This window comes from Magnolia sinica, chromosome 14 (genome assembly GCF_029962835.1).
Source record: "Magnolia sinica isolate HGM2019 chromosome 14, MsV1, whole genome shotgun sequence".
NCBI classification, from domain to species: domain Eukaryota; kingdom Viridiplantae; phylum Streptophyta; class Magnoliopsida; order Magnoliales; family Magnoliaceae; genus Magnolia; species Magnolia sinica.
Window position 1 is genome coordinate 79,493,734 of NC_080586.1, and position 27,285 is coordinate 79,521,018.

At 40.9% G+C, this 27,285-nt stretch overlaps 1 protein-coding gene and 1 non-coding gene across 2 annotated transcripts; both read left to right on the forward strand.

Moving 5' to 3' along the window:
- The first annotated feature begins 9,112 nt into the window (after positions 1-9,112).
- Positions 9,113-9,219, forward strand: LOC131226325 (small nucleolar RNA R71). Its single transcript, XR_009161718.1, has one exon. It is a non-coding gene; the product is annotated as a small nucleolar RNA R71 (small nucleolar RNA).
- Positions 9,220-22,631: 13,412 nt separating this feature from the next.
- LOC131224675 (receptor-like protein EIX2) lies at positions 22,632-25,986 on the forward strand. The gene is made up of 2 exons (XM_058219954.1): positions 22,632-23,476; positions 23,918-25,986. The coding sequence occupies exons 1-2, from the start codon at positions 22,687-22,689 to the stop codon at positions 25,957-25,959; spliced, it is 2,832 nt and encodes a 943-aa protein (XP_058075937.1). The 5' UTR covers positions 22,632-22,686; the 3' UTR covers positions 25,960-25,986.
- The last annotated feature ends 1,299 nt before the right edge of the window (positions 25,987-27,285 follow it).

Here is a 27,285-nt window from a genome sequence, read left to right on the forward strand (position 1 = left end):
ACTACAAACCTAAATGCAGGAGGAAGTAGTCCCACACCGCCTGATGTCCATATATGGGTTCTTGTGCGCACTCGGGCTCGGGCACGGGCATGGGCGAGGGTGTGGTCGTGGGCGTGGGCAGTGAGGTAGTGTGGTTGTAGTGGCACTAGATGGCGTAAATGTTGGAAATGAGCCTGGGTTTTATAGGTGACTGAGAACGGTCAAATCTTAAATTCGAAACGTCCAGCCGTTTCTTAAACGGATAGCTACCTTAAAAGCTACAACGGTCCGAAAACGGACGGGCCAGAATGATCCAACAGTCAGATCTACAGATCTAATGACCAGAAACGTCTGAGATTAATGGACAACGCCCAAAAACATTTTTCAAACGTTCTGAACCATTGAATACCACACAGCAACGGGTTTAAAACTGAGGCCTATATAAACTGGACCATTCTAGTCCGATTTCATCATCTCAACACACCATCTCCCCATCAAATCAGATACGGTCCATAGCTTCATATTAGAATACTTTGTCATCTCCATAGTCTAAGTCTGCCAGAATAAATCGACTGCGTTAGAATTGTTCCATAGTGAACCTATCGTGATTGCTGCACGCTGGATCCAGATAAGGCTTGTCTTATCCTGGAAGCAATTCGCCTGTAACCCATCAGCAGTTGATAAGGGGGCGAATCACGCTTTAAGGACAGCGTATTTTATACGTGATTCAGCCTAGTGATAATTTTATTTTATTATTTATTTTCGGTGTATCCAAAAGTAGTTTTCCTAACATAAACATATAAAAGTACTTGGTGGGGTCCACCTGAGTTTTGGATGTAGCTGAAACTTGGTTTGATGTTCACTCCCCAAGTGCAGGGTTGTGATGTAGTAATAAACTCGGTAAGACCGAGGTCGAATCCACAGGGACTGATACCTGTACGTTATCCGAAACCAAGAAGAACTAGAACTAGACTAAGATGTGATCTAAACCAAATAGAAATTAAGGAATAATTGTGGAAGAATTATCTAAGACTTTAAGGAATTCAGAGGACGGGAACTAGGGATTCAGAGGATCCACTTGTAGAGATCAGGGAGATCGTATGCCAGGATCACAAATTATGGAAATTTACTGAACTGCCATTGATATAGGTTTCAAGAGATGAAAGGTGTATGAATTAGAATGGATTCCATCATCTAACCATGCCCAGGAGACAAAGTAAACAACAGGATTAAACTAATTACCAACCAATCGACAATGTATGAAGATCAGGAAGGGTACTGTCATCCTACCATGCCCAGGAGACGATGGTGAACAACAGGGCCTCCTGACGTCATAAATATTAAAAGAGAGAGAAATATTCAAAGCCATTGCAAATCCATTGTAATTTCAGTCACAACAGACCATTAAATACTGAGAAAATATTCCTTGAATTATCAACTTAAAAATCAAATTGAGTTCAGAAATTTTAAATTAAATGCATAGAATAAACTCTCCCATCTCGCTACAGGCTTCACCTCTTAGCCCTAGCTAAGAGGTTTAGCCACTCATGATTGGCCTAAACCCAAAACAAATAGAAAAAAATAAAAAGAGAAAGAAAAGAACAAGAAGGAAAGAAATAAAAGGAAACAAAAGAAGACATAAACAAACCTTCACTCTCTCTTCAATCCTCTCGCTTTTTCTTCTTCCTTTTCTATTTTTTTTTCTTCCTCACGTTCAAAACAGCTGCACTCCTCCCGTTTTTCTCCCTGACCATACACAGCAGCAGCAACTGCTCCAGCCGTTCCAGCCTTTCTTCTTCCCAGTCTTCTCTGTTTTTTTTCTTCCCCAACCGTTTCTCCTCTTTTTCTCTCTCCCGTCGTGGATCCCCTTTCTTCTTCTTTTCCTTCCTTTTAAAGATGGCCAGCCCCCCCCCTTCCGGTGCTGTGGAGTCCCACCAGAACTAGCTTACATAAACCGTCCTTCCGCAGGTAGTTTGCAACGGAGCCGGACTCCCTGTTTACGCAGCCACGTCCGCATCTCCTTTCTTCTTTTTTTTTTTTGTCTTCTTTCCAAAAGGGCAGTGTCCCCTGGGAGATTTTTGGCAGACCTACCTGATGAACGGCTCGGATCAGCCGTCCGACCGCTCCCACGAGAGCAGGATCCGCCGCAAAAACCGGACGGTTTCCGGTTGAAAACAGGGTAACGTCATCGACGCTGTGACAATGGTGGGCCCCACTTTACTGTCTTTTTGGAAAATCCAATCCGTCCACTGCGTTCTACTCGAAAAATCAGGTGGGAAGCACTACTTTTAGATTAAATTCCATGTGACCCACGTTATCTTTCAAGTCACCGTTAATCATCCGTTTTAACAGCTGAAATCCACTCTCCATTATCTTCCGAGATTATGCCACCTAGGCGATGTTCACGCCCACCCTCTTGATACAATGGACGGTTTGGATCATCACTCCAGGTGTCGAGTGGGCCCCACTGAGGAGGACCGGCGGATGACAGCGAAAACGCTGTTGCGTTTTTGAAGAGGACGCGGGTCAGCCACCGCTGACCCTTTTGTAGGAATTCGGTGCACCACAGGAGTGCACCGTCTATGCACTCGCATGCTCCTTATGGGGTCCATCATGATGTATATATGAAATCCGCTCCGTCCATCCATTCTGTCACATCATTTAGACCGTGGAGACCGGAGATGAAGCAGATCCAAACAGCAGGTGGGTCCCACTTAAGGATTTAAGGGGCTGATCTGTCCGTTGGGCCACTTTCATAGTGATCCAGGGGCTGAAATTTTACGTGTACGGTTTATTTATGGTCCTCAAGCCACGTGTGAAGTTTCGAACTGATCAGATGGTGGGAACCCTATGATCTTGCATTTTGGACACTTTTCAGGCCACTTGAGCTTCGATTCCTCGATTTCTGCGGACCCCTGGTGTATAATTCCGTCGCTCTTGGTCTTCTGGAGTCTGTCCCATGCTTTAGTGTCATCAGATCGGTAAATCCATGCTTTTTAGTGTCCTTTCCCAGTCCAAGCTCATGAAGACGCCCTGCATCACAAATTCAACTAAATTAGGCTATTAAACGGTGTCATGCTTGTAAATCCATGCAATAAATGGGTCTGATATGCAATATTTGACCCTCAACACAACCCCCAACCAGCATTTTGCTAGTCCCGAGCAAAGTATGCGAAAAATAAGTTGAGAATTACAGGAGAATTTCTATGAACTCGAGTGATTTTTGAAAACAATCTAGATATTCAGAATTCAACAATTCATGAATGTTGGGCCTTACTCTCTCCTAGACTCAAACACACGATAAACTTCATTCAAAGTATTAGTCCCTTAATTAGAAATAATTCTAAACATTGAGTTCCACAGATGTAAAGTGTAATCCCAACTTTCAACATTAATATTCAAGTCTTTATTTCAGGATATTGTCGGTAATCAACAAGAGAATTCATAATAACCAAAGCTTGCCTCAAAGATCATCTTTTCATTCCTTTTTTTTTTTTTTTTTTTTTTTTTTTTTTTTTTTTTTTTTTTTTATGAAGTCCACACTTATAGGGAGCAAACCTATAGTGAAGATTCTTTGCCTAACCTTTCTCGACGATATCTCTTCCTTTTAATTGATCTTGACGGGCAATTGTTCAAGTTGGTTCCTTCTATGCTTACTGATCACCAAATTAACCCTTCAGTTTCAAACTGAAATCTTAATATGTAAGCGAGATGTGACATGTGAAATCATGACTCAATCAATGTTTACAACTTCTAATCATGGATTAATAATTAAACTTAACTGTGAAATCTAACGAGCAACTGAATCCACGAGCAGTAAATCACCAACATTCCATATCCTGTAATTCTAAATCAAAGATGGTCGTCCAATCACTTTGAATTCACCAGAAAGTCCAGAGAAAATTTAAAAATTTTCACAATTTTTGCTCAAGAAAATACTGATTAGGTAACCTAATCTCCCACCCGCAACTTAAAAGCTACATTGTCCTCAATGTAAAGGATATGAGTATGGAATGCGCATAGAACAACAAAAGTAAAGAAAAAGTGAAGGGAAGATAGTACCTGGATGATGAATCGTGAGGGACTTTCCAAGAGATCGCAGCATGGAATCCGGTCAGCACGAGAGAGAAAGTAAAACAAAACTAACAAAAATAAAATCCTACCTATACCACTTTCGCAGGTGCTCTCGATTGCATTTAGCGCATGCAACAAGCCTTGAAACCCCTAGGTTACCCCTAGTGGACGAGTTGTAGTCTCGTGAGGGTTTGCAGTAATGTTACCCACAAACATTGAACTTGCTAGAAAAATGAAATAAGTTGAAAAGCTGGGTTGCCTCCCAGGAGCGCTAAGTTTGACGTCTTCAGCCAGACCAAAGCAACTACCATAATCCTATGAAAGCGATAAACCTACCTATACCTCCATCAGACTAGGAGATCAGTCCTGGTAAACAGGATCAGTCAGAGGCATGGACATATCCTCTGAATCAAATTTCTCGACAAATGGCTTTAAACGATGTCCATTTACTTTAAACTCCTTGCCATTGTCGGGATCTCTTATCTCGACGGCCCCATGAGGAAAAACAGTAACAACAATGTAAGGGCCGGTCCAACGAGATCGAAGCTTACCCGGGAAGAGATGTAATCGAGAATTGTACAAAAGGATCTTCTGACCAGGCGTAAATGATTTTCGCAAAATGTTTTGGTCATGAAATGCTTTCATCTTGTCCTTGTAAATTCTCGAATTATCGTACGCATCATTCCGGATTTCTTCAAGTTCATTCAATTGAAGTTTGCGTAGCGAGCCAACGTTGTCCAGATTGAAATTAAGATTTTTGATCGCCCAGTACGCTTTATGTTCCAACTCCACAGGCAAGTGACAAGCTTTCCCATAGACAAGTCTAAAGAGAGACATTCCAATAGGAGTTTTAAATGCAGTACGGTATGCCCATAAGGCATCGGTCAGTCAGATTGACCAATCCTTACGATCAGGGTTAACCGTTTTCTCCAAAATGTGTTTAATCTCCCTATTGGAAATCTCAACTTGTCCACTTGTCTGTGGATGGTATGGGGTGCTCACCTTATGAGAGATACCGTATTTCTTCATTAAGCTCTCGAATGGTCTATTACAAAAGTGTGAGCCCCCATCACTAATGATGGCTCGAGGCGTTCCAAATCGAGAAAGGATGTTCTCTTTCAGGAATTTAATGACCGTGCGATGGTCATTCTTTCGACACGGGATCGCTTCAACCCATTTAGTGACATAATCCACAGCGAGCAAAATATACAGATTTCCAAACGATTGGGGGAATGGTCCCATGAAATCGATACCCCAGCAATCAAATGCTTCAATGATAAGGATGGGATTCAAAGGCATCATATTTCGACGGGACAATGCTCCCAATTTCTGACAACGCTCACAAGCTTTGCAAAACTCATGAGTGTCCCTGAATATAGGGGGGAAAAGCCACACTGCAGAATCTTGGCCGTGGTCTTTTAGCGAAAAGTGACCACCACAGCCTGGAGTGACGAAGGAGATGACACTTTGATCTTCTGGTACACATCTCCTTAGGATTTGGTCTGGGCAATATTTAAATAAATAAGGATCGTCCCAGAAAAAGTTGCGCACCTCGGTGAAGAATTTCTTCTTATCTTGCGCAGTCCACTGTGTTGGTATGGCACCTGTAGCAAGATAATTAGCAATATCAGCAAACCAAGGTGAATGGGAGATTCTGAACAGTTGTTTATCAGGGAACATGTCATTGATATGGGTCGCCTCAAGGGAATCAGAGGTATTAAGGCGAGAAAGGTGATCGGCCACTACGTTCTCTACTCCCTTTTTATCTTTAATTTTCAAATCGAATTCTTGAAGTAGGAGGATCCATCGTATCAGGCGGGGCTTAGAATCATTCTTAGAAAGAAGATACTTAAGTGCCGCATGATCTGTGTAGATAATGATCTTGGATCCGATCAAGTAGGACCTAAATTTGTCCAAGGCGAACACTACAGCTAAGAGTTCCTTTTCCGTAGTCGAGTAGTTCACCTGGGCAGGATTTAGAGTCCTACTCGCGTAATGAATGACGTAGGGTTTCTTATCTTTTCTCTGGCCTAGGACCGCCCCAAGAGCATAATCAGAAGCGTCGCACATAAGCTCAAAAGGGAGGCTCCAGTCGGGTGGCTGCATGATGGGTGCAGTGGTTAACGTGCCCTTAAGCTTGGTGAAAGCTTCCTGGCACTGCTCAGTCCACTCGTACGGAGCATCCTTTTGAAGAAGATTACATAAAGGACGAGAGAGAAGACTAAAGTCCTTTATGAATCGCCTGTAAAATCCTGCGTGTCCTAAAAAGGATCGCACGTCTCTGATGTTCTTGGGTGGAGGTAGATTAGAGATAAGATCTATTTTTGCCTTATCTACCTCGATTCCTTTGGACGAGATGATATGCCCAAGGACAATTCCCTTCTGAACCATGAAATGGCACTTCTCCCAATTGAGTACCAAGTTCTTCTCTTCACATCTTTTCAGCACACATTTAAGACTTTCCAAGCACTTGCTGAAAGATGGACCGTAAACAGAGAAATCGTCCATGAAGACCTCTAAATATTGCCCCACCATATCAGAAAAGATACTAAGCATACATCGCTGAAAGGTGGCAGGGGCATTACATAGTCCGAATGGCATCCTTCGATAGGCAAAGGTGCCGTAGGGACATGTAAATGTGGTCTTTTCCTGGTCTTCAGGGGCTATCTCTATCTGGTTGTAGCCCGAATACCCGTCAAGAAAACTATAATAGGAATGACCAGCTAACCTTTCCAGGATCTGATCAATGAATGGTAAGGGAAAGTGGTCTTTCCTCGTGACGGTATTCAACTTCCTGTAGTCAATGCACATTCTCCAACCAGTAGTGACTCTAGTTGGCACGAGTTCATTATTAGCATTGGCTACGATGGTGATTCCGGACTTCTTAGGGACCACTTGAGTTGGACTCACCCATTGGCTATCAGATATAGGGTATATAATACCCACATCCAATAGCTTAAGAACCTCGGCCTTAACCACTTCCTTCATATTTGGATTTAGTCTACGTTGTGGTTGCCGAGCGGTTTTTGCATTATCCTCAAGATATATGTGGTGAGTACAAATCGAGGGATCGATTCCCTTGAGGTCCGCTATCGTCCATCCCAGGGCTCCTTTATGCTCAATGAGAGTAGATATAAGCATACTCTCCTGTTCTTTCTCCAGGTGGGCAGAGATCACTACCGGGTATGTCTCATCTTGACCCAAATATGCATATTTCAAATCAGCGGGCAAAGGTTTTAGGTCAAGCTTCGGCGACTTGAGGTTAGACGGTAGAGGCACTACATCAGTTTGTGGTAATTCTTCAAATTGTGGCCTCCATCGGTTAACTTCAAGTACCGGTGCAGTATCAAGCAAGGCGCACGTCTCCCTAATCATGTCATCATCAAAATCATGGGAGTGGGCCAGGCACGTCTCTAGATGGTCGGAGGATAAGGTCAGAGGTGTCGTATCTTCCACGAAAGAGTCAATCATGTTAATGTCGTGGAAATCGTCATCGTCCTCTGAGTTGCTGCCGTTATTGAAAAAAATGTTTGACTCCAATGTCAAATTTCCAAAAGACATAGTCATGATACCATTCCTACAATTGATAATTGCATTTGACGTGGCAAGGAATGGGCGACCAAGAATGACGGGAATCTGAGTGCTCATGTTATTGATGGGTTCGGTGTCCAGGATGATAAAGTCTACAGGGTAGTAAAATCTATCAACTTGGACCAACACATCCTCAATTATCCCTCTTGGTACACGAACAGAGCGATCAGCAAGTTGTAGTGTGGTTAGGGTGGGTTTTAATTCACCCAAACCTAACTGTTTGTATACCGAGTAGGGAATCAGATTGACGCTTGCTCCTAAGTCAAGAAGTGCATGATCAATTCGATGGTTCCCGATTACACATGATATGGTTGGGCTACCGGGATCCTTGAATTTCTGCGGCACGTCTTGCTTCAGGATGGCACTCACTTTCTCAGTCAAGAAGATTTTCTTTTGAATAATTTTTCGTCGCTTGGTCGTGCATAAGTCTTTTAGGAATTTGGCATATGAAGGTATCTGTTTAACGACATCAAGTAGAGGAATGTTGACTTTCACCTGTTTCAACACCTCTAGGATATCCTGAGAGTTAGAGAGAGGTTTTGGTGAAACCAACCGTTGGGAGAATGGAGCAACCGGCTTCTCTAAAAGTTCTGGTTCTACTTTTTGTGGGGCATCACTGGATCCATCATTGTTGTCCTCTTTTGGTTCTTGAGGCTTTTCGGGCCTAACCGGAAGAGTTTTATCAATGATCTTCCCACTCCTAAGAGTGGTGATGGATTTAGCATGTCCCATCTGATTTGAAGAGCTGGGATCATTATTCTCGTACTGCGGTTTAGGATTGGGGAGAGGTTGTGCAGGAAGCATCCCCTTTTCTATAACCGTCATACGAGAATCTATCTTTTGCATAAAATCTGTGATTCCCCGCATTGCCTGAGCCAGCTCTTGTATGGGATTTTGAACCGGTTCCTCTTGAGGTTTCACTTGATTTGGATTTTGATTGAAGAAACCTGGAGGAGTCGCCGTTTGTCCATTCCTCCAACTAAAGTTTGGATGATTTTTCCAGCCAGGATTGTATGTGTTGGAGTTAGGTCCAGTAAAAGGTCTTTGATAGTTATTTACGGCATTGGCTTGTTCATTCAACACTCCTCGAAAGGCAGGTATTGTAGGACGGTTTTCAGTTGTGTGAATGTTGCAATCACAGATGCCGCAAACAATTTCATTGACCTTATCCTTCTTTCCTTCCATGGCCTCAACTTTCCTTATGAGCGTAGTCACTTTACACTTGAGATCATCCTCTTCTTTCAAGAGGTATAATCCACCTTTCTCCTTTAATTGAGTCGGCCTAGACGTGGTGTTCGACTTTGGGTAATAGTCCCAAGATTGTGTTTTTTCAGCTAAACTGTCGAGGTAGTCCCATACCTCGTCTATATCTTTATTAATGAACTCTCCATTACACATTGTCTCGACCATTTGGCGCATGGAAGATGTCAGTCCATCATAGAAAAAATTTGTAATGCGCCACGTTTCAAATCCGTGTTGTGGGCATGAACTGACCAAATCTTTGAACCTTTCCCAACATTGGAAGAATGTTTCATCTTCCTTTTGGGCAAAGTTCATGATTGCTTTTCTGAGGGTAATCGTTTTATGATGTGGGAAGAATTTTTTTATGAATTCCCTCTGCATGTCGTTCCATGTGCCAATGGATCTAGGACGCAGTGAATGTAACCACGTCTTAGCTTTCTCTTTTAAGGAAAAAGGAAAGAGTTTCAGCCTAATTGTATCTTCAGATACATTAGGAAAACATAATGTAGCTATTATTTCATCGAACTCTTTCAAATGAAAATATGGACTTTCAGATTCAAGTCCATGGAATTTGGGAAGGAGTTGGATAACTCCTGGCTTGATGTCCATTTGTCCTGTATTTTCAGGAAAAATCATGCATGAGGGCGTACTCACTCCCGCCGGTTGTAGAAAATCTCGTAAAGTACGAGGCGGGGGTGCCTGTTGCACCTCATTCTCATCTTGGGTATCCTCCACCCTGGGTGGGAGTAGAGGAGGTTGGTCTTCAGCCATAACTTCACTTAACTCAGGGGATTTCGAGTGGTGTCTAGTCCTGCGATGGATAGTCAACCCCTCAACCAATCCTCCTTCAGTCAAGAGACGTCGAGTGTCGTCACGGGCCCACTTGGGCATGAAAACACTCGCAGCCCTCGATTAAAAACCTAATCCTAAGAAAGAAAATCTAGAAAGAAAGAGAGAGTTGGAAAGAAATTACCAAATTGGAGTCCTAAGTTAAAACCTGCAAAATAAAACAAAAATAAGTTAGATTCTTAAAAAGAGAAGAAAAATAACAGTAAATTAATTTCTAAAAGAAAGTAGAAATTTCTAAATTAAATTAAGAAAGTCCTAAACTAAAAAGTAAATTACTACAAGAGATTTGAAAAATAGAACGTAGGGAAGGAGTGTACCGAATTAGAGATTTCTATTTTAAAGGCCTACAAAATAGGAAGGTTAGTTTCTAAACAGAAAATTCTAAAAATAAACTATTTCCTACAGAAGGGGGGATACTAGAATTAGAAAATTTCTAAAATTTAAACCCTAATTCAAAAATATGAAAAAGTAGAGGAATTAGAAAGGGATTACCAATTTAGAAGTTATTTCAGGATCCTACAAAACAGGAAAACAGATTAGTTTCTAAAAATGAAGTAAAAACTTTTAACCTAAAGTTAGTAACATCCTAATCTTAACCTAATTCTAAAACTAATTAATTTCAGAAAAACGTAACCGTCAGTCCCCGGCAACGGCGCCAAAAACTTGTTCACTCCCCAAGTGCAGGGTTGTGATGTAGTAATAAACTCGGTAAGACCGAGGTCGAATCCACAGGGACTGATACCTGTACGTTATCCGAAACCAAGAAGAACTAGAACTAGACTAAGATGTGATCTAAACCAAATAGAAATTAAGGAATAATTGTGGAAGAATTATCTAAGACTTTAAGGAATTCAGAGGACGGGAACTAGGGATTCAGAAGATCCACTTGTAGAGATCAGGGAGATCGTATGCCAGGATCACAAATTATGGAAATTTACTGAACTGCCATTGATATAGGTTTCAAGAGATGAAAGGTGTATGAATTAGAATGGATTCCATCATCTAACCATGCCCAGGAGACAAAGTAAACAACAGGATTAAACTAATTACCAACCAATCGACAATGTATGAAGATCAGGAAGGGTACTGTCATCCTACCATGCCCAGGAGACGATGGTGAACAACAGGGCCTCCTGACGTCATAAATATTAAAAGAGAGAGAAATATTCAAAGCCATTGCAAATCCATTGTAATTTCAGTCACAACAGACCATTAAATACTGAGAAAATATTCCTTGAATTATCAACTTAAAAATCAAATTGAGTTCAGAAATTTTAAATTAAATGCATAAAATAAACTCTCCCATCTCGCTACAGGCTTCACCTCTTAGCCCTAGCTAAGAGGTTTAGCCACTCATGATTGGCCTAAACCCAAAACAAATAGAAAAAAATAAAAAGAGAAAGAAAAGAACAAGAAGGAAAGAAATAAAAAGGAAACAAAAGAAGACATAAACAAACCTTCACTCTCTCTTCAATCCTCTCGCTTTTTCTTCTTCCTTTTCTATTTTTTTTTCTTCCTCACGTTCAAAACAGCTGCACTCCTCCCGTTTTTCTCCCTGACCGTACACAGCAGCAGCAACTGCTCCAGCCGTTCCAGCCTTTCTTCTTCCCAGTCTTCTCTGTTTTTTTTCTTCCCCAACCGTTTCTCCTCTTTTTCTCTCTCCCGTCGTGGATCCCCTTTCTTCTTCTTTTCCTTCCTTTTAAAGATGGCCAGCCCCCCCCTTCCGGTGCTGTGGAGTCCCACCAGAACTAGCTTACATAAACCGTCCTTCCGCAGGTAGTTTACAACGGAGCCGGACTCCCTGTTTACGCAGCCGCGTCCGCATCTCCTTTCTTCTTATTTTTTTTTGTCTTCTTTCCAAAAGGGCAGTGTCCCCTGGGAGATTTTTGGCAGACCTACCTGATGAACGGCTCGGATCAGCCGTCCGACCGCTCCCACGAGAGCAGGATCCGCCGCAAAAACCGGACGGTTTCCGGTTGAAAACAGGGTAACGTCATCGACGCTGTGACGATGGTGGGCCCCACTTTACTGTCTTTTTGGAAAATCCAATCCGTCCACTGCGTTCTACTCGAAAAATCAGGTGGAAAGCACTACTTTTAGATTAAATTCCATGTGACCCACGTTATCTTTCAAGTCACCGTTAATCATCCATTTTAACAGCTGAAATCCACTCTCCATTATCTTCCGAGATTATGCCACCTAGGCGATGTTCACGCCCACCCTCTTGATACAATAGACGGTTTGGATCATCACTCCAGGTGTCGAGTGGGCCCCACTGAGGAGGACCGGCGGACGACAGCGAAAACGCTGTTGCGTTTTTGAAGAGGACGCGGGTCAGCCACCGCTGACCCTTTTGTAGGAATTCGGTGCACCACAGGAGTGCACCGTCTATGCACTCGCATGCTCCTTATGGGGTCCATCATGATGTATATATGAAATCCGCTCCGTCCATCCATTCTGTCACATCATTTAGACCGTGGAGACCGGAGATGAAGCAGATCCAAACAGCAGGTGGGTCCCACTTAAGGATTTAAGGGGCTGATCTGTCCGTTGGGCCACTTTCATAGTGATCCAGGGGCTGAAATTTTACGTGTACGGTTTATTTATGGTCCTCAAGCCACGTGTGAAGTTTCGAACTGATCAGATGGTGGGAACCCTATGATCTTGCATTTTGGAAACTTCTCAGGCCACTTGAGCTTCGATTCATCGATTTCTGCGGACCTCTGGTGTATAATTCCGTCGCTCTTGGTCTTCTGGAGTCTGTCCCATGCTTTAGTATCATCAGATCGGTAAATCCATGCTTTTTAGTGTCCTTTCCCAGTCCAAGCTCATGAAGACGCCCTGCATCACAAATTCAACTAAATTAGGCTATTAAACGGTGTTATGCTTGTAAATCCATGCAATAAATGGGTCTGATATGCAATATTTGACCCTCAACATTTGACTCCTCATCCAAGTGAGACACACACAATGGATGGTTTGGATTTGGAAATTACATCTCGGCGGTTCCAATAAATGATTATGAATATTTTAATGGGAGAGTAACCCCTCTCAATTGTTGTATGTGGTGTGGCCTACCCAGTCATGGATTGACGCCATTTTTAAGCACTGTGGCATATCATGGAATTGTCCATCCAACTAATGGGATATATGATCGACACACATCACGGTGGGCTCACATGCCTCAACCTCGTGGGAAGTTTACTAGGAGGTTGACCTCATAATACCATATGGACGACGTGGATAGACAACATACATTTAAAGTGGGTTAACTGATTTTACTCAGTACGATAACAACGCACCGACAACATGCATTTAAAGGTTGAACCCCAGCTAATGGACGCAGATTACGTCACCTAGTCACCTAGTTCCTTGGGTTCCACTATTATCTATGCTTTGTATCCACACCGTCCATTCATTTGGAGTGATCATTTTAAGGCATGAGCCAAAAAAAAAAAAGGGTCAGATCCAAAGCTCAAGTGAGCCCTCCCACAGAAAACAGTGAAGGGAGTGAAACCACCGTTAAAAACTTTTAAGGAAACGAAAGTTTTCCATCAAGCTGATATTTGGGTTTTCTCTTTAATGTCTGTGTTATGTGTTAGCTTATGAACGGGTTAGATTTTAAATAAACATCACGGTGAACCTTAAGAAGGTGTAAACGGTGGCCCTCACTCTTCCGACTGTTTTCTACGGTGGGATCTATTCCAGCTTTGAATCTGCCTTATTCTTCTTCTCATGCCCTAAAATGATATCTCCAACTGGATGGACAATGTAGATATAACCCATACATCATGATGTGGCCCACATTACTTGGCTAGTACGGATACCTGACTAACAAGTGCTTTGGCCACCGATGCTGCAACTAGCCAGGGGGCTAGTGGTCGGTGCTGGTGCTATGTCGACCCACATGATGTATGTGTTTTATCCATGCTGTCTACCTATTTTGAAAGATAATTTTAAGCTTGATTCCAAAAATTATGTAGATCTAAATCTCAGGTGGACCACACTATAGGAAAACAATAGTGATTGAATGTCCACCATTAAAGACCTCATAGTACCCACTGTAATGTTTATTTGACATCTAACCCGTTGATTATATCATATAGACTTAGATGAAGGGAAAAAATATATATCAGCTTGATCCAAAACTTTTGTGGCCGCCTGACGGTTTTAATGATGGCGTTCGATCAACACCACACGGTACACTTGAGATTTGGATCAAAATCATTTTAGGGCCTATACTATAAATTTATCAGAAGAATGGGTGGACGGCATGGATGAAACACATACTTGCAATCCTAGCTCACAGAGCACCGACCACTAACCATTGGCTAGTGGCAGGATTAGTAGCTAATCCGTTTCCACGTTATGATATTTGTGTTTTCCCTTCCTTCACGTCAGTGTCATTTTATGAGCAATAATCATTGTGTTGACCCTAGGAAAGATTCGTAAAAAAGACAGACGTACTCACCACGACTAACCGCGTCCCGGTCTAAACGCCATTATTGACAAACGTGGCTTCCGTGCATCCCACGCTTTGGGCCCAACTTGATATCTTTGTCTTATATCCATGCCGTCTATCTATTTCTCCAGGTCATTTTACAATATAGGCCTAAAAATAAAGTATATCTAAATCTCAAATGAACCACACCATAGGAACAGCAGTGATTAGATAACTACCCTTAATAAAAACTAGTCAAGTTGCACCAGAATATTTATTTTCCATCTAACTGGTTGCTAAGGTCACTAAGGCATGGATAAAAGGACTACACAAATATCAACTTAATGGAAAACTTCTGTGGTGCATAAGTAGTTTTTTGTTTCCATGGTGTAGTCCACCTGAGATTTTGATCTACTTCATTTTTAGACTAATACACCGATTCTATTTTATATGCCATATGTTTAATTTTGTGGTGCATAAGTAGCTAGGCATGCAACCACCATTGGAAAAATGGCGGTGACTCATTGACAATTGGATCAACCATTTGAATGGATGAATTTCCATCAGAATGTGGAAATGATACATACCACTCATCATCAAAGGATTCTCCACATTGGCATTGATTTTTCGTTGACGGGATTGTTTTTCTCCCCCGTGACTTACAATCCTTGTTCACTGAATTGATGAAAGGCCTTGTTTTTCTCTTAAATGGGTCCATTCCTGACATTAACGTGTCTACCTGAGCTTGGTTTACATGTTTCTAAGACGTGCACGATGGCCTGCACTAACCTTTGGAAAAGAAAATTTCACCAAAATCCTGACTTGTAGGTCCTTTGAGTTGAAAGTGGATCAAAACAAAATGAAAAGCTTATGAATCGATTGGTTGACCCTAAGTCAAGCCTCTATTCGAATTAAGGGGATGACCCATCATGTCGAACCAGACAGGGTCTTGTCAGGTCCAAGTTTGATTCATTAGGTTGCACCTGCCTCAGAAGAATATTAAAACCATGGTTTCCAAGGAGAGCAGTGAGCTGAAAGTTTCACACAGCTTAAAATGCCACCCTTAGAAGAGGTGATTGTTGGCACACGTTTCTCATATTCTGACAATTCATCAAGGGTGTAGATTGTATAAGAAAATGACCCGGCCAGTTTGGCACACATGTTGGACAAGCTGCAGAATTCTTAAGGCATGGATTGTTCAAGGTAGGTGGAACTTAATCCAATGAATTAGATCTTGCATATGTTTACCACATTTAAATCTGTTGGAAATTAATTTTAAATAAAGCTTATGTATTTAAAAAGTATAGGAATACAAAAAAGATAACCTTTTATACGCAAGAATGTAAAATGAATTATGAAAAAACAAATATAAATTCCTAGTAAACACAAAGTATATCCAAAGTTAAAGTGGAGCACACGGCGATAAACAATGGGATCCAAGTAGACCTATACCATTGAAAATTTTTTGAGGATGGAAGTTTTGGATAAGCTGATATTTGTGTTTTCTCCTCATCAAGTATGTATCACCTGCAAGATGTATGACACATAAACATCACTGAACCCCGGAAAAGTTTCAACGGTGGACATCATTATCCCCACTATTTCCTATGGTGTGGTTCACTTGATAAGCTTTGAGTATACTTCAAATTTGAGCCCATGGTCGAAAATGAACTTGCAAAGTGGATGCGCTGTGAGGCCACTATGTTTTTTTTTTTTTTGGGGGGTGGATATCCATGTTGTCTATTCATTTTGTCTGCTCATTTTAAAGTATGAACCCAAAAATGAACTAGATAACCGGTTCAAGTGGACCATGCCACGGGAAATAATGGGAATAATGACACCCACTATTGAAACCTTCATAGGGCCCAAAGTAATGTTTATTTTCCATGCAATCTGTGGATAAGGTCACACTAACCTAGTTGAAGGGAAAACACAGATATCAAATTCATCCGAAGCTTTTGTGGTCCTCAGGAAGTTTTGAATGGTGGGCATTAAATCATGATTGTTTCTTGTGGTATGGTCAGCTTGAGCTTTTAATCTAATTCATTTTTTAGTTCATGCCCCAAAGTAAGCTAACAAAACTTATGAATGCGGGTGGATAAAACACATTCCTCAGAGTTGGTCCCATAGTGCCAAACACCACTTAGCTTGGCATCCCATTCTAAATGCTATCATATATGGCGAGGGGATTAGCTGAGACCTAGACACACCCAAGACATTGCGGCCCTTACCATGGGGCTTACCTTGATGTATGTATTATGTAACCACATGCGCTCTCCATCCATTTTTTCAGATTGAATTAGATCTAACTGTCACGTGGACCTTACTTTAGAAACAGTGGTGAATGAATGAATGCCCTTCAGTTAAAAACTTCTGAGGGCACACCTTAATGTTTCAGTAGTCTGAGGCCACAAAAACTTTGGATCAACGTGATATTTGTGTTGTCTCTTCATCTATATGTTTGTGACCTTATCAACAGGTTAGATGGAAAATAAACATTTAAGTGGGATCCATGAATTTTTAATGGTGAGGATTAAATTAGAACGTGTAAGTGCTTATATGTTTAGCACACATAAGGTTGTCAAATTTTGTGAGACAAAGTGATATCAGTCAGATCATAAGTACAGTTAGATCACAACTACTTTACATATCTAAAGATCAGCTCAAGATCGGTTTATCATCTCAAAAAGACGTCGCTCGATTTCAAGACCAGATGATCTTTAAATCTACTAACCATTAGGTGATATAATCTTAAAAAGACCTTAGGTCATATGCTTTCAAAAAATCATATATTTTGGATTATTTTTGGTGTATGTGTTCTGGAGTTTGGCCAACTAACTTTCTTAGCTAACCTAACTTCAGGTTCAGGTTAAAATTCAAAATCTGTTGAAAATTCGGCTAGTGTAACTTTTGGTTCGGCTGGCCTAACTTGAAGTTTGGCCAACCCGAGTGAAGTTCGAATCAAATTCTAACAATATAAAATTTTGAATTTCATGAGAATTCGGCCAGCCGAATTCTAGATAAATTTTATCCCATGCAATCTGGGAGAGCTAACACAATGAATTGGTTTGATGGCATAGAAACAATGTGGGTGGACCTAGAAAGGCTCGGTGGTGCTCCCAATTCCAACTTTTCCCTGGTTTTGTTTTTTTTTTTTTTGGAAATCTTCTACTTGTATAATTTAAGGAAACAAAATTTTTACAGCCATTCAGGTGGGGCCAACAAAAAACCCGGACCACACCTATCATGTAGACAAGCCTTAAACATGGAGGCTATTGAGGACTACCAAGAAGACAACCTGATTTTATTTTTTCTTTCGGATCGCAACAGATGAATGAAGCATATTTCACACACATAAAACGTTAAGCTCACAGAGCTCAGGGGTTGAAAGAACATCCTAAGAGGGGTTGTAGAGAATTTTGTTCCTTACAGAATATGGATGCACCGTTCCCCCAAAAAACAACCCAGACCGAATGATCTTGATGACAATTTTGTGAAATTTTAAGTTGGATGTGGACAATAAATGTATTTCCTTATCTCAAGTTGTGCGAAACCCTCTCACTACTTTCCTTGGACCATGGTTTTAACATTCTTCTGAGGCAAATTTCACATTACAATGCACGTGGGTAGGCTCGAACTTAGGCTCAAATGTGCTAAATTTTGTCCTGGATTGGTGAGCTGGCGATAATCTAGGTGGGGATTGTCTTCGCTATCTTAGTCATTCGAACTGGGAGATCCCAATCCTCCATTATGTTTCCCGAGGATTGTTGAGGTGTTCGGGAATATTTTTCATTTGGAGTCTATTAGAGGAGAGAGATTTGGATGCAATCTGAGTTCTCTAATTCATTTAAAAAGCTTTCCAAAATGTCTTAGCCGTTGATTATTGGGGTAACCTAGTAGCCCTTTTGCTTCATTTTGAGATTATCAAGAGATAACTCGTTATGGTGCAAGTTATTGTGTGCGGCCGAAAAACTCAGAACCCACTGAGTTTTTTAGAATACCTTGATGATCGGTGTGTCCCACAAGCTTTGAGAGACCAATCTGCTCCATCCAGAAGTATCAAACCGTTAGATAAGTTGTCTGATGGGGTTTTGTCATGATCACTCAATCATCTTTCCCGACAATCCAAGAAACCCATCTTTTTGTGGTGGGCCCCGTTTTCTAATTAGAAACGTCCAGCGGGTGGCCCATATCACCGAGAAATCATCAATACTAGTTGATTCATTCGTCGGAATCAACGGTTTAATGTGATGAACGGTTGAGATTAGTCATCTGATCTCAGATGGTGGGCCACAATTCGAAACAACACCATTCGTCACTGGCGGAAAGTGAAGGAGAAGATTTCCTTCTTTAAAAATATCGGTTCAAACCCAGTTTGATCGATATTGCTGGTTCAGTGCATCGTAGCTGTGCACAGGCCGTGCACATGGACCATAAGTGTGGGGCCCATAGAGATGTTTTGTGAAATCCACTCTGACCCTTAGATTTGTTGATTTATGTAGGGCCATGAGTCAAGAATGAGGCTGATATAAAACTCAGGTGGGACATACCAAGTGATTTCATGTTATTTTTTTGTTGATTCATATTGACTCCAACCTAAACTTCAAGGGTCCATAGGGTCTCAAGAATTTAACCTTCTAAGAGGTGATTGTTGGCACATGTGTATAAGATCCTTGCAGTTCATTAAACCTGTAGATGGGTATAAGAAAGTATAGATGCGTATGAGAAAATTAACTTGCCCATGTGGACACATGATGGACAGGTTGCAGAATTCGTAACACAGGGATTGGTCAATGTAGGCAGAACATAATCCAATTACCTAGATCTTGCATATGTTTACCACATTTAGTTTTGTTGAAAATTAATTTTAAATAAAATAATTACGTCGACTCGTGTATTAAAAAAATTTAGGAATGTGAAATGATAACTTTATATACATGAGGATATAAAAAGAATTACAGAAAAATGTATACTCCTAATTAATATTTTACTTCTTATAATAAATACGTTGTTTACAGGTATAGGTGAAAAATGTATACTCCTAATTAATATTTTACTTCTTATAATAAATACGTTGTTTACAAGTATAGGTGAAAGTGGAGTAGAAAAGAGAGAATGTAGGATTAGCATTTGTTGTGAAAGTGGTAACAAGTATATTTCAATTAGCGAAAGCCTTGGACAGGATTTTCCTGCCAATGGGAAGCTAGACGGAGCCCACTGTGATTTCTGTGAGAAATCCATCCCGTCCATCCATTTTTATTTTTTTTTTTTTCAGATCACGTTAGGATATGGCCCACGGTAAGTGCATGCTGTAGCGTCTTGGGTGAGTTGAGGGTCTTACCTAATCCACTCCCATCCATGCCGTATAAACACATAAATGATGGTGGCGACACAGCACCATCCAATAGAGAGTCGCTCACCCAAGGGCGTGCGGTCCTTTCATTGGGACACTTTAATGGAAATTACTAGTGGGTCTGCAGACTCCCATTGTATGGTAATTAGAAGGGGTTAGAGGGCACTGTTATTATCCCTTTGTGAAGGTGACGGAGGTCATATTATCTTTTGAAAAACATACCCAATGAGTCCCACATCCACCTGGGTCGGTAGATCGTTGGCTAACGGCCCACCATAAAGTATTAATTTCTATTATATTCACGTGTCATTGAGTCCAAAATTCAGTAGATTCAAAAATCAGGTGGACAACACCACAAGAAATAATGTTGATTAAACGTCCACCATTAAAAAAATTTTGAAGGCCACTGAAATGTTTACTTCTCATGTAATCTGTTGATAAGGTCATACAGACAGACCACTCAAATATCAGCTTAATTTTTGTGGTCCAGAAAAGTTTTGGATCAAGCTGATATTTATATTTTCCTTTTATCCAAGTTTGTTGGACCTGATCAACAGGTTGGATGGTCAACAAACAATACAGTAGACCTTAAGAAAAATTTTAATAATTAAGAAAAATTTTAATAATAAACATCCAATGAGCACTACTTCCTGTGGTGTGGTCCATCTGAAATTTTTACCTTCTTAATTTTTTGGGACCACACCCTAAAATAAGATGCCAAAACATGAATCATTTTAAACCATGAACCATATCCAGCAGTTCAGAGTCATGGTACATGTGGCCCACCTAATGGATGGGCCTGAGCCAACTTGAGTTTTTGGCTGAACCACATCTTGGAGGGAACCTGACTGTTGACCATCCTAGATATTTTGCATAAATAATTTCTCATAATAATAATAATAATCTCGAAATGAAAGTACAAACAAAAACATTCGTAGTTTTGAAATGGGATTGAGTACCGAGTAACTTAGTAGGCTTTTTTGTACTAGCCAACACTGTTGGGCCCACCATGAATGTTTGTGGTTTATCCATGCTGTCCATCAATTTTTCCAGTTCATTTTAGGATTGAGCCCAAAATTGAAGTATATACAAAACTCAAGTGAACCACAACTGCATATGGAAATAGTGGGAATAATGATTTCCATGTTGAAACCTTCCTAGGGCCCAAAGTGATGTTTATTTGTCATTCAACCTATTCATAAGATCACACAAACATGAATAAAGGAAAAACACAAATATCAGCTTGATCCAAAACTTCTATGGCACCCATGATTTTTTCAATGGTAGATGTTCAAATCACACCGTTTCTTGTGGTGCAGTCCACGTGAGCTTTAGATATGCTTTATTTTTGGGCTTAAGCCCAAAAATTATATGGTAAAATGGATAGATATAGTAGATAAAATATATGAATCGTGGTAGGCCCCACAGAGTTTAATCAGTACGCTAAGAGTTACTGGGAAGGCAATCTGCTTCCCTCAGTTTTTAAGTTACAATGCTAATCAAATGAATCAATCCAGACCATCCATCCAATCCCACCCACTATTCTAGTGACACTAGGAAAGCCATACAATCTGATCCTTGGATTACAGTCGTCCCACCAAGAATAGCCTATGGATCCTTTGCACCGATGGTAATTTGAGTTTCCAATACAGCTAGACTGGTTAGATTGTGCAAGTGGAGCCCATGCTTTACTAAACCAACCCACTGGAACTATGGTCGCCTATGGCAGATGAACCCAATGAGCCAAAAAAAAACAACACACTAACACCTAGTTTAAAAAACAGATAGAGTATTGAGCCAGCTGACCTAACTAGGAAAAGGCCACCCAATCACGCGATGAATCCCCACCATTAAAAGCTTCATGGGGCCCATGCACAAAAAAAAAAATCACTAAGAACTTTTCCAGCCCCTTCAATACGTAGACAATTAAGGAAAGAAAATGTATACATTACACACGTGCCATACAAGTAGTCAAATTAAACTATCCAAATTAGGGTATCCAATGTAGATGTACTCTTAACAAAAATTATTCTTATTTGATTTTTTTTTAAAAAAAGAAAAAAAAAATTTAATTATAATCTTATTAATTTTCACAAACAAGCCTCCAGGAATCAGAGGTTAGGATGGTTCAACTAATCTAATCTTGGGATTGTAACTTTGCTACAGTAGGCTGCATAATCCTGTTATTTTATTTGATTTAATGTATGCCACGTGTACAATTTTTGAGTGCTCATGTATCAAGCTCAACCGCAGCCTGAGTTTCATGTAATTTCTCTTCTTCTAGACCGTTGAGATGGTGGGCCGTACCATGAAGATCACCTAAATTAAAAAAAAATATATCAATCCCGTCCACTCTGCCCATTTGAGGTGGGCCCCGGTGAATCCCACTGTAGGGCCCCATGAGTATGATGTATTTTCATTACATCCACTCTGCCCATCCATGTTGAAAGCTCATTTTATAAAATGGTACAAAAAATGAAGTAGATCCAAATCTCATGCCGAACACACCACATGAAATAATCTTGAGTGAATCCCTACCATTAAAAGCTTCGTAGGGTCCACCAAAATGCTTATTGTGGATCCAACCTGTTGATAAGGTCACAAAGACCTGGATGAAGAGGCTACACAAATATCACCTTGATCCAAAACTTTGACGCCAGCTAGTCCACAAGATCACCTGGAAAAAATAAAAATAATAAAAATCAATCCGGTCCACTAATTAGGCAGACGTACCATTTAGATCAACGGTTTGGATGAAGAAGGCATGGCCCCAGTTGTACAAAGAAAGGGGTAAGAAGACTCTGTATGTCCTCGTTTTGAGGACCAGACTGGCACTTCCCTCCACTGTTTCCCAGGAATCGTACATACAGCTGTCCACCAGACTGACCCCAAAATGAATGGACGATGATCCTTGTCCCCAAGATGTGCTAAGGAACTTGATAAACGGTTTGGATGTCTTAGACGATCAAGATGCCAGAGACTTGCCTTATCAAGAGCGGAATCGGATTGGTTAGGATTGCTTGATCAGTGTTAAGAGAAAATGGTGGTGAACTAGCATGATGGATGTGTGCGGTCTTCAGATCTTATAAATTAAGGAGAGCGGAAGGAGAAATCAGCAAAGAATCAATTTCCCTTTTCTAGAGCAGAGAGAAAAGGAATGGAGAGTTGTTATTCTCAGCAGAGAAGATTTCTTATTTCTGTCTTTGTTTTAAATGTATTAATATATTGGGGAGGATATTGGAAGGTGAGTGGTTGCTTCGATTCCGAGAGAAAAGCTCTCACCACCTTTCGGAAGGCTCTCAACGATTCCTTCAATATTCTCTCTTCATGGGATGATGATGCCTCTGACTGCTGCAATTGGAGAGGTATTACCTGCCACAACATAACTGGGTTTGTTCTTAAACTCGACCTCCATGTCAAGGACTCCCGCCTCGGACTAGGTGGCAGAATTGATCCAGCTCTGGTTCAACTGAAGCATCTTCAGTTCTTGGACTTGAGCTCGAATGCTTTTAATGGCGCACCAATTCCAGATTTCCTGGGTTCAATGAAGGAGTTGAGGCATTTGAACTTGTCAGATGCAGGGTTCAGCGGGAGAATCCCTCGTCAGCTTGGAAACCTCACTAAACTCATTTCCCTGAAGCTTTCTTCACCTTCTTTGAGTGCCAAAAACCTTTGGTGGTTGACAAGCCTACCTTCTCTCAATTACCTCGACATGTCTTATGTGAACCTTTCCATGGCAAGCCATGATTGGGTGCACGTAATGAACATGTCTCCTTCCCTCGTTGAGTTGTACCTATGGAACTGTGGTCTTTCATATATTTCTCCAACTCTTCCTTCTGTTAATTTCACATCTCTCCGTGTCCTCGATCTCAGTGAGAACAACTTCAATTCTAGCATTCCAAACTGGATAGCTAACATTAGTAGCCTCGTGTCCTTGTATCTCTCAGGTAACAACTTTCATGGTGAGGTTCCTTATCAATTTTCACTACTTCCTAACTTGGAAGAGCTGTGGTTGGACTCATTTTACCTGAGGGTTGATCTGTCAAAGTTCCTTGAAGGCAGCTGGAGGAAGCTGAAGAAACTTGATCTATCTTTCAGTCAGCTGCATGGAGGAATCCCCAACTCTATTTGGAATATGACATCACTTGAGTCTCTCTCTTTGTCATTCAGTGAGAATATAACAGGTAGCATTCCAAGAGCCATAACTAAGCTTATCAATTTAGAGAGCCTGTCTTTGTACGGATACAAAATGCATGCGGCCATTCCTGATTGGTTATATGACCTCAAAAATCTTAAACGCCTATCTCTATCCGATTGCATGCTGACAGGCCCAATCCCTGATGCTCGTCTTGGAGGATTGTCTTCCTTAGAAGAACTAGATCTCTCAGGGAATCAGTTGAATGGGAATATCCCTGCAGCTCTTGGAGGATTGTCTTCCTTGCTATATTTATCTCTCCGTGGGAATCAGTTGAATGGGAATATCCCTGCTTCTCTTGGAGGATTGTCTTCCTTGGAAGAATTAATTCTCTCGGGGAATCAGTTGAATGGAAATATCCCTGCAGCTCTTGGAGGATTGTCTTCCTTGGAATATTTAGACCTTTCAGTGAATCAGTTGAATGGGAATATCCCTGCAGCTCTTGGAGGATTGTCTTCCTTACGAGATTTATCTCTCCGTGGGAATCAGTTGAATGGGACAATCCCAACAACTATAGGACAACTTTCTAACTTGTATTCGCTTGACCTCTCTAACAACTCCTTGACAGGAAACGTGTCTGAAAGTGTTTTTGAAAACCTCAAAAAGTTGACGTCCTTATATTTGTCTTCCAATTCTTTGGTTTTTGTTCCACACTCTGATTGGGCCCCTCCATTTCAGCTTTTTTACATTTTCCTGAGATCATGTCATTTAGGTCCTCGATTTCCTCTCTGGCTACGTACACAAAAATATGTAGAAATTTTCGATCTCTCTAACACAACCATCTCTGACATCATCCCCACCTGGTTTTGGGATTTAACACCCCAACTTCTTCAACTGAACCTTTCAAATAACCAGATGTTTGGCCAATTGCCCAACCCTTTAAAAATGCAGCCTCAAGCCTCGTACATTGATTTGAGCTTCAATAATTTCAGTGGTCCCATACCCTGCATATTGAATGGAGCCTCTTTTCTCGATCTCTCCAACAATCAATTTTCTGGGCCAATCCCACCAAATTTTACATCCACATTGCAGTATTTATATTACTTTTCTGCCAGAGGTAACCAAATCAGTGGCATGATTCCCTCATCCATTGAAGGAATGAACTCCTTGACTGTCCTTGACCTTTCCCGAAACAATATAGGTGGTATCATTCCATTGAGTTTGGGTAATTGCATAGCACTCAAAGCACTTGATTTGAGCAAGAACAGGTTATCGGGAGGAATACCCACGTCTTTGGGTCTATTACGTCAACTCCAAACAATGCACCTGAGCAACAATAACCTATCGGGAGAAATCCCTTCGTCTTTGAAGAAATGTACTAGTCTGGAGACTCTCGACCTTGGACACAACAATTTCTCAGGTTATATTCCCACTTGGATTGGCAAAAGCTTTCCGGCTTTAAGAATTCTGAGTTTACGATCAAATATGTTTACTGGCAACATCCCAGCACAACTATCGAACTTGACTTCTCTTCAGATCCTTGATGTGGGACAAAATTATTTATCTGGCTCAATTCCTCAATGTTTTGAAGATCTCATGGCCATGAAGAAGACAAACCTCAATCTTTCCTATGGAAGAACAGGAACATATTATAATGAAAACTTGCTTGTGTCAGTGAAGGGGCTGATTCTTGAATACACTAGAACAATATCATTGGTCATATGCATGGACCTTTCAAGAAATAACTTATCTGGAGAGATCCCAAAAGGACTCACAAGTCTTTTGGGATTGCGAGTCTTAAACTTTTCGGGAAACCATTTGACCGGAAAAATCCCAGACAAGATTGGTAAACTGGCATTGCTAGAGTCTCTTGATTTCTCAAAAAATCAGCTTTCAGGTACAATTCCTCTGAGCATGTCAAATTTAACTTTTCTAAGTTACTTGAACTTGTCATTTAACAACTTGTGGGGGGAAATTCCATCTGGAAATCAGCTCCAAACATTTCAAGATCCTTCTATTTATATGGGCAACAACAGACTTTGTGGACCTCCTCTTCCACATAAGTGTGTTAGCGATGAGACTCCTCAAGGTCCAATGCTTGTTAGTGGTGACGTTGAAAAAGATGAAGAAGAGGATGAGATGCGTTGGTTTTGCTCTGGACTGGGACCGGGATTTGCAATTGGGTTTTGGGCCTTCTGTGGCATTTTAGTACTGAAGAGGTCCTGGAGGATTGTCTATTACCACTTCTTTGATGAGATGAAAGATAGACTTTGTTTTAATTGTCATTGTACATGATGCTAGATTGAAACCTTGGTCATGAATGATGAATAATTGTTTGTAACCTAGGTTGATTTTCTTTTTGTTAGTACTTCTTATGAGAGTTGTAATAAATAGCTTTATAATTAATGAAAATTTGGGGAGGGAACTGGCCAGTGTTGCCCCTCTAATGTATATGATTTTCGAGTATCAATAAAATTACAGGCGGTGTGCTCCCACCTTTGTGTGTGTGTGTGTGTGTGTGTGTGTGTGTGTGTGTTCAAGATTCAATCAGTTCATCAAGTAGGCCCCACTTAAGACTTCCACCGTACGTACATGTATTAATATATATTACAAATATGGCATGGATCCATCTTAAATAGAGACCATTGGTTTCATTCCTTTAAAGTGTCTATTTCTTTGTGCATGTGTGGCCCACTAGATCAGCGGATGGATAGAAAAAATTCAAGTGGGAAATAAGAATTTTATCAATTTCTGATCAGGCCGAGAAGAGTCTTGGGCAGGCTCGGGCAACCAATTCTGCTGGGCTTAAATGGGCCTGTCTGGTGGGCCCATGCAAGTTCAGGCCAGGATCAGGCTCTGGTTCTTAACTGTTGGGTCGACCAGGGCCTAGCTAGGCCTGACACAAGCCTCTTCCATTGCCACTTGTACTTGGGTAACATAAATTTTTGTAGGCCTGGGTCCATTTTCAAATAAGGCCCATACCCGACTTTGAGGTTTTTTGTACGCCCAATCTGGACCGATATCCGGGTTGGACCCCTAACCCAATGTGAGAAGCTAGAGAAGTAATTTGCATTTTGGAAGCTGGCAACTGAATCTGCTAAAAGATGACGAGGCTTTGAATATTGAGTTTGTTTATGGTGCGTTTGGTTGCACCAAATATCATGAAATTTCATTATATGTTGCGCCAAAATAGACTGACTAATCATGAAATATCATGGTATTTGGTGCAAACAAACACGCCATTAGTTAACACAAGAAGCATGCTTAGGATTAGAAAATGTGCGTTACTGGATGGGGCCCATATAGCTGCATGGCTCAACAATCCCAACCATTCATTTGGTGGGCCCGATTCCAAATGACTATGGACTAAGAACCACGTCCATTTATGTTAGATGATCAAGAAGAGGAAAACAAATTAAAAAGCCTGTTGTGTCATATGATTATCCAACTGGTGTATTTTTCATGCTCGACAAGATGGACAGCTTCGGATTGCAAATCATATCATGTTGCAGATAATCCAAACAAGCTGTGACCAGCACAAGCAATACTGATACAAACTCTTCGGCCGTGTTTGGCTGCACAATATCATGAAATTTTTTGATATTTGGTGCAACCAAACAA

Coding starts and splice junctions, on each gene's coding strand:
- LOC131224675 (XM_058219954.1), top strand. CDS start 22,687: ATGGAGAGTTGTTATTCTCAGCAGAGAAGATTTCTTATTTCTGTCTTT. Junction 23,477..23,917: donor CGTGTCCTTGTATCTCTCAG/GTAACAACTTTC, acceptor TAGATCTCTCAG/GGAATCAGTTGAATGGGAAT.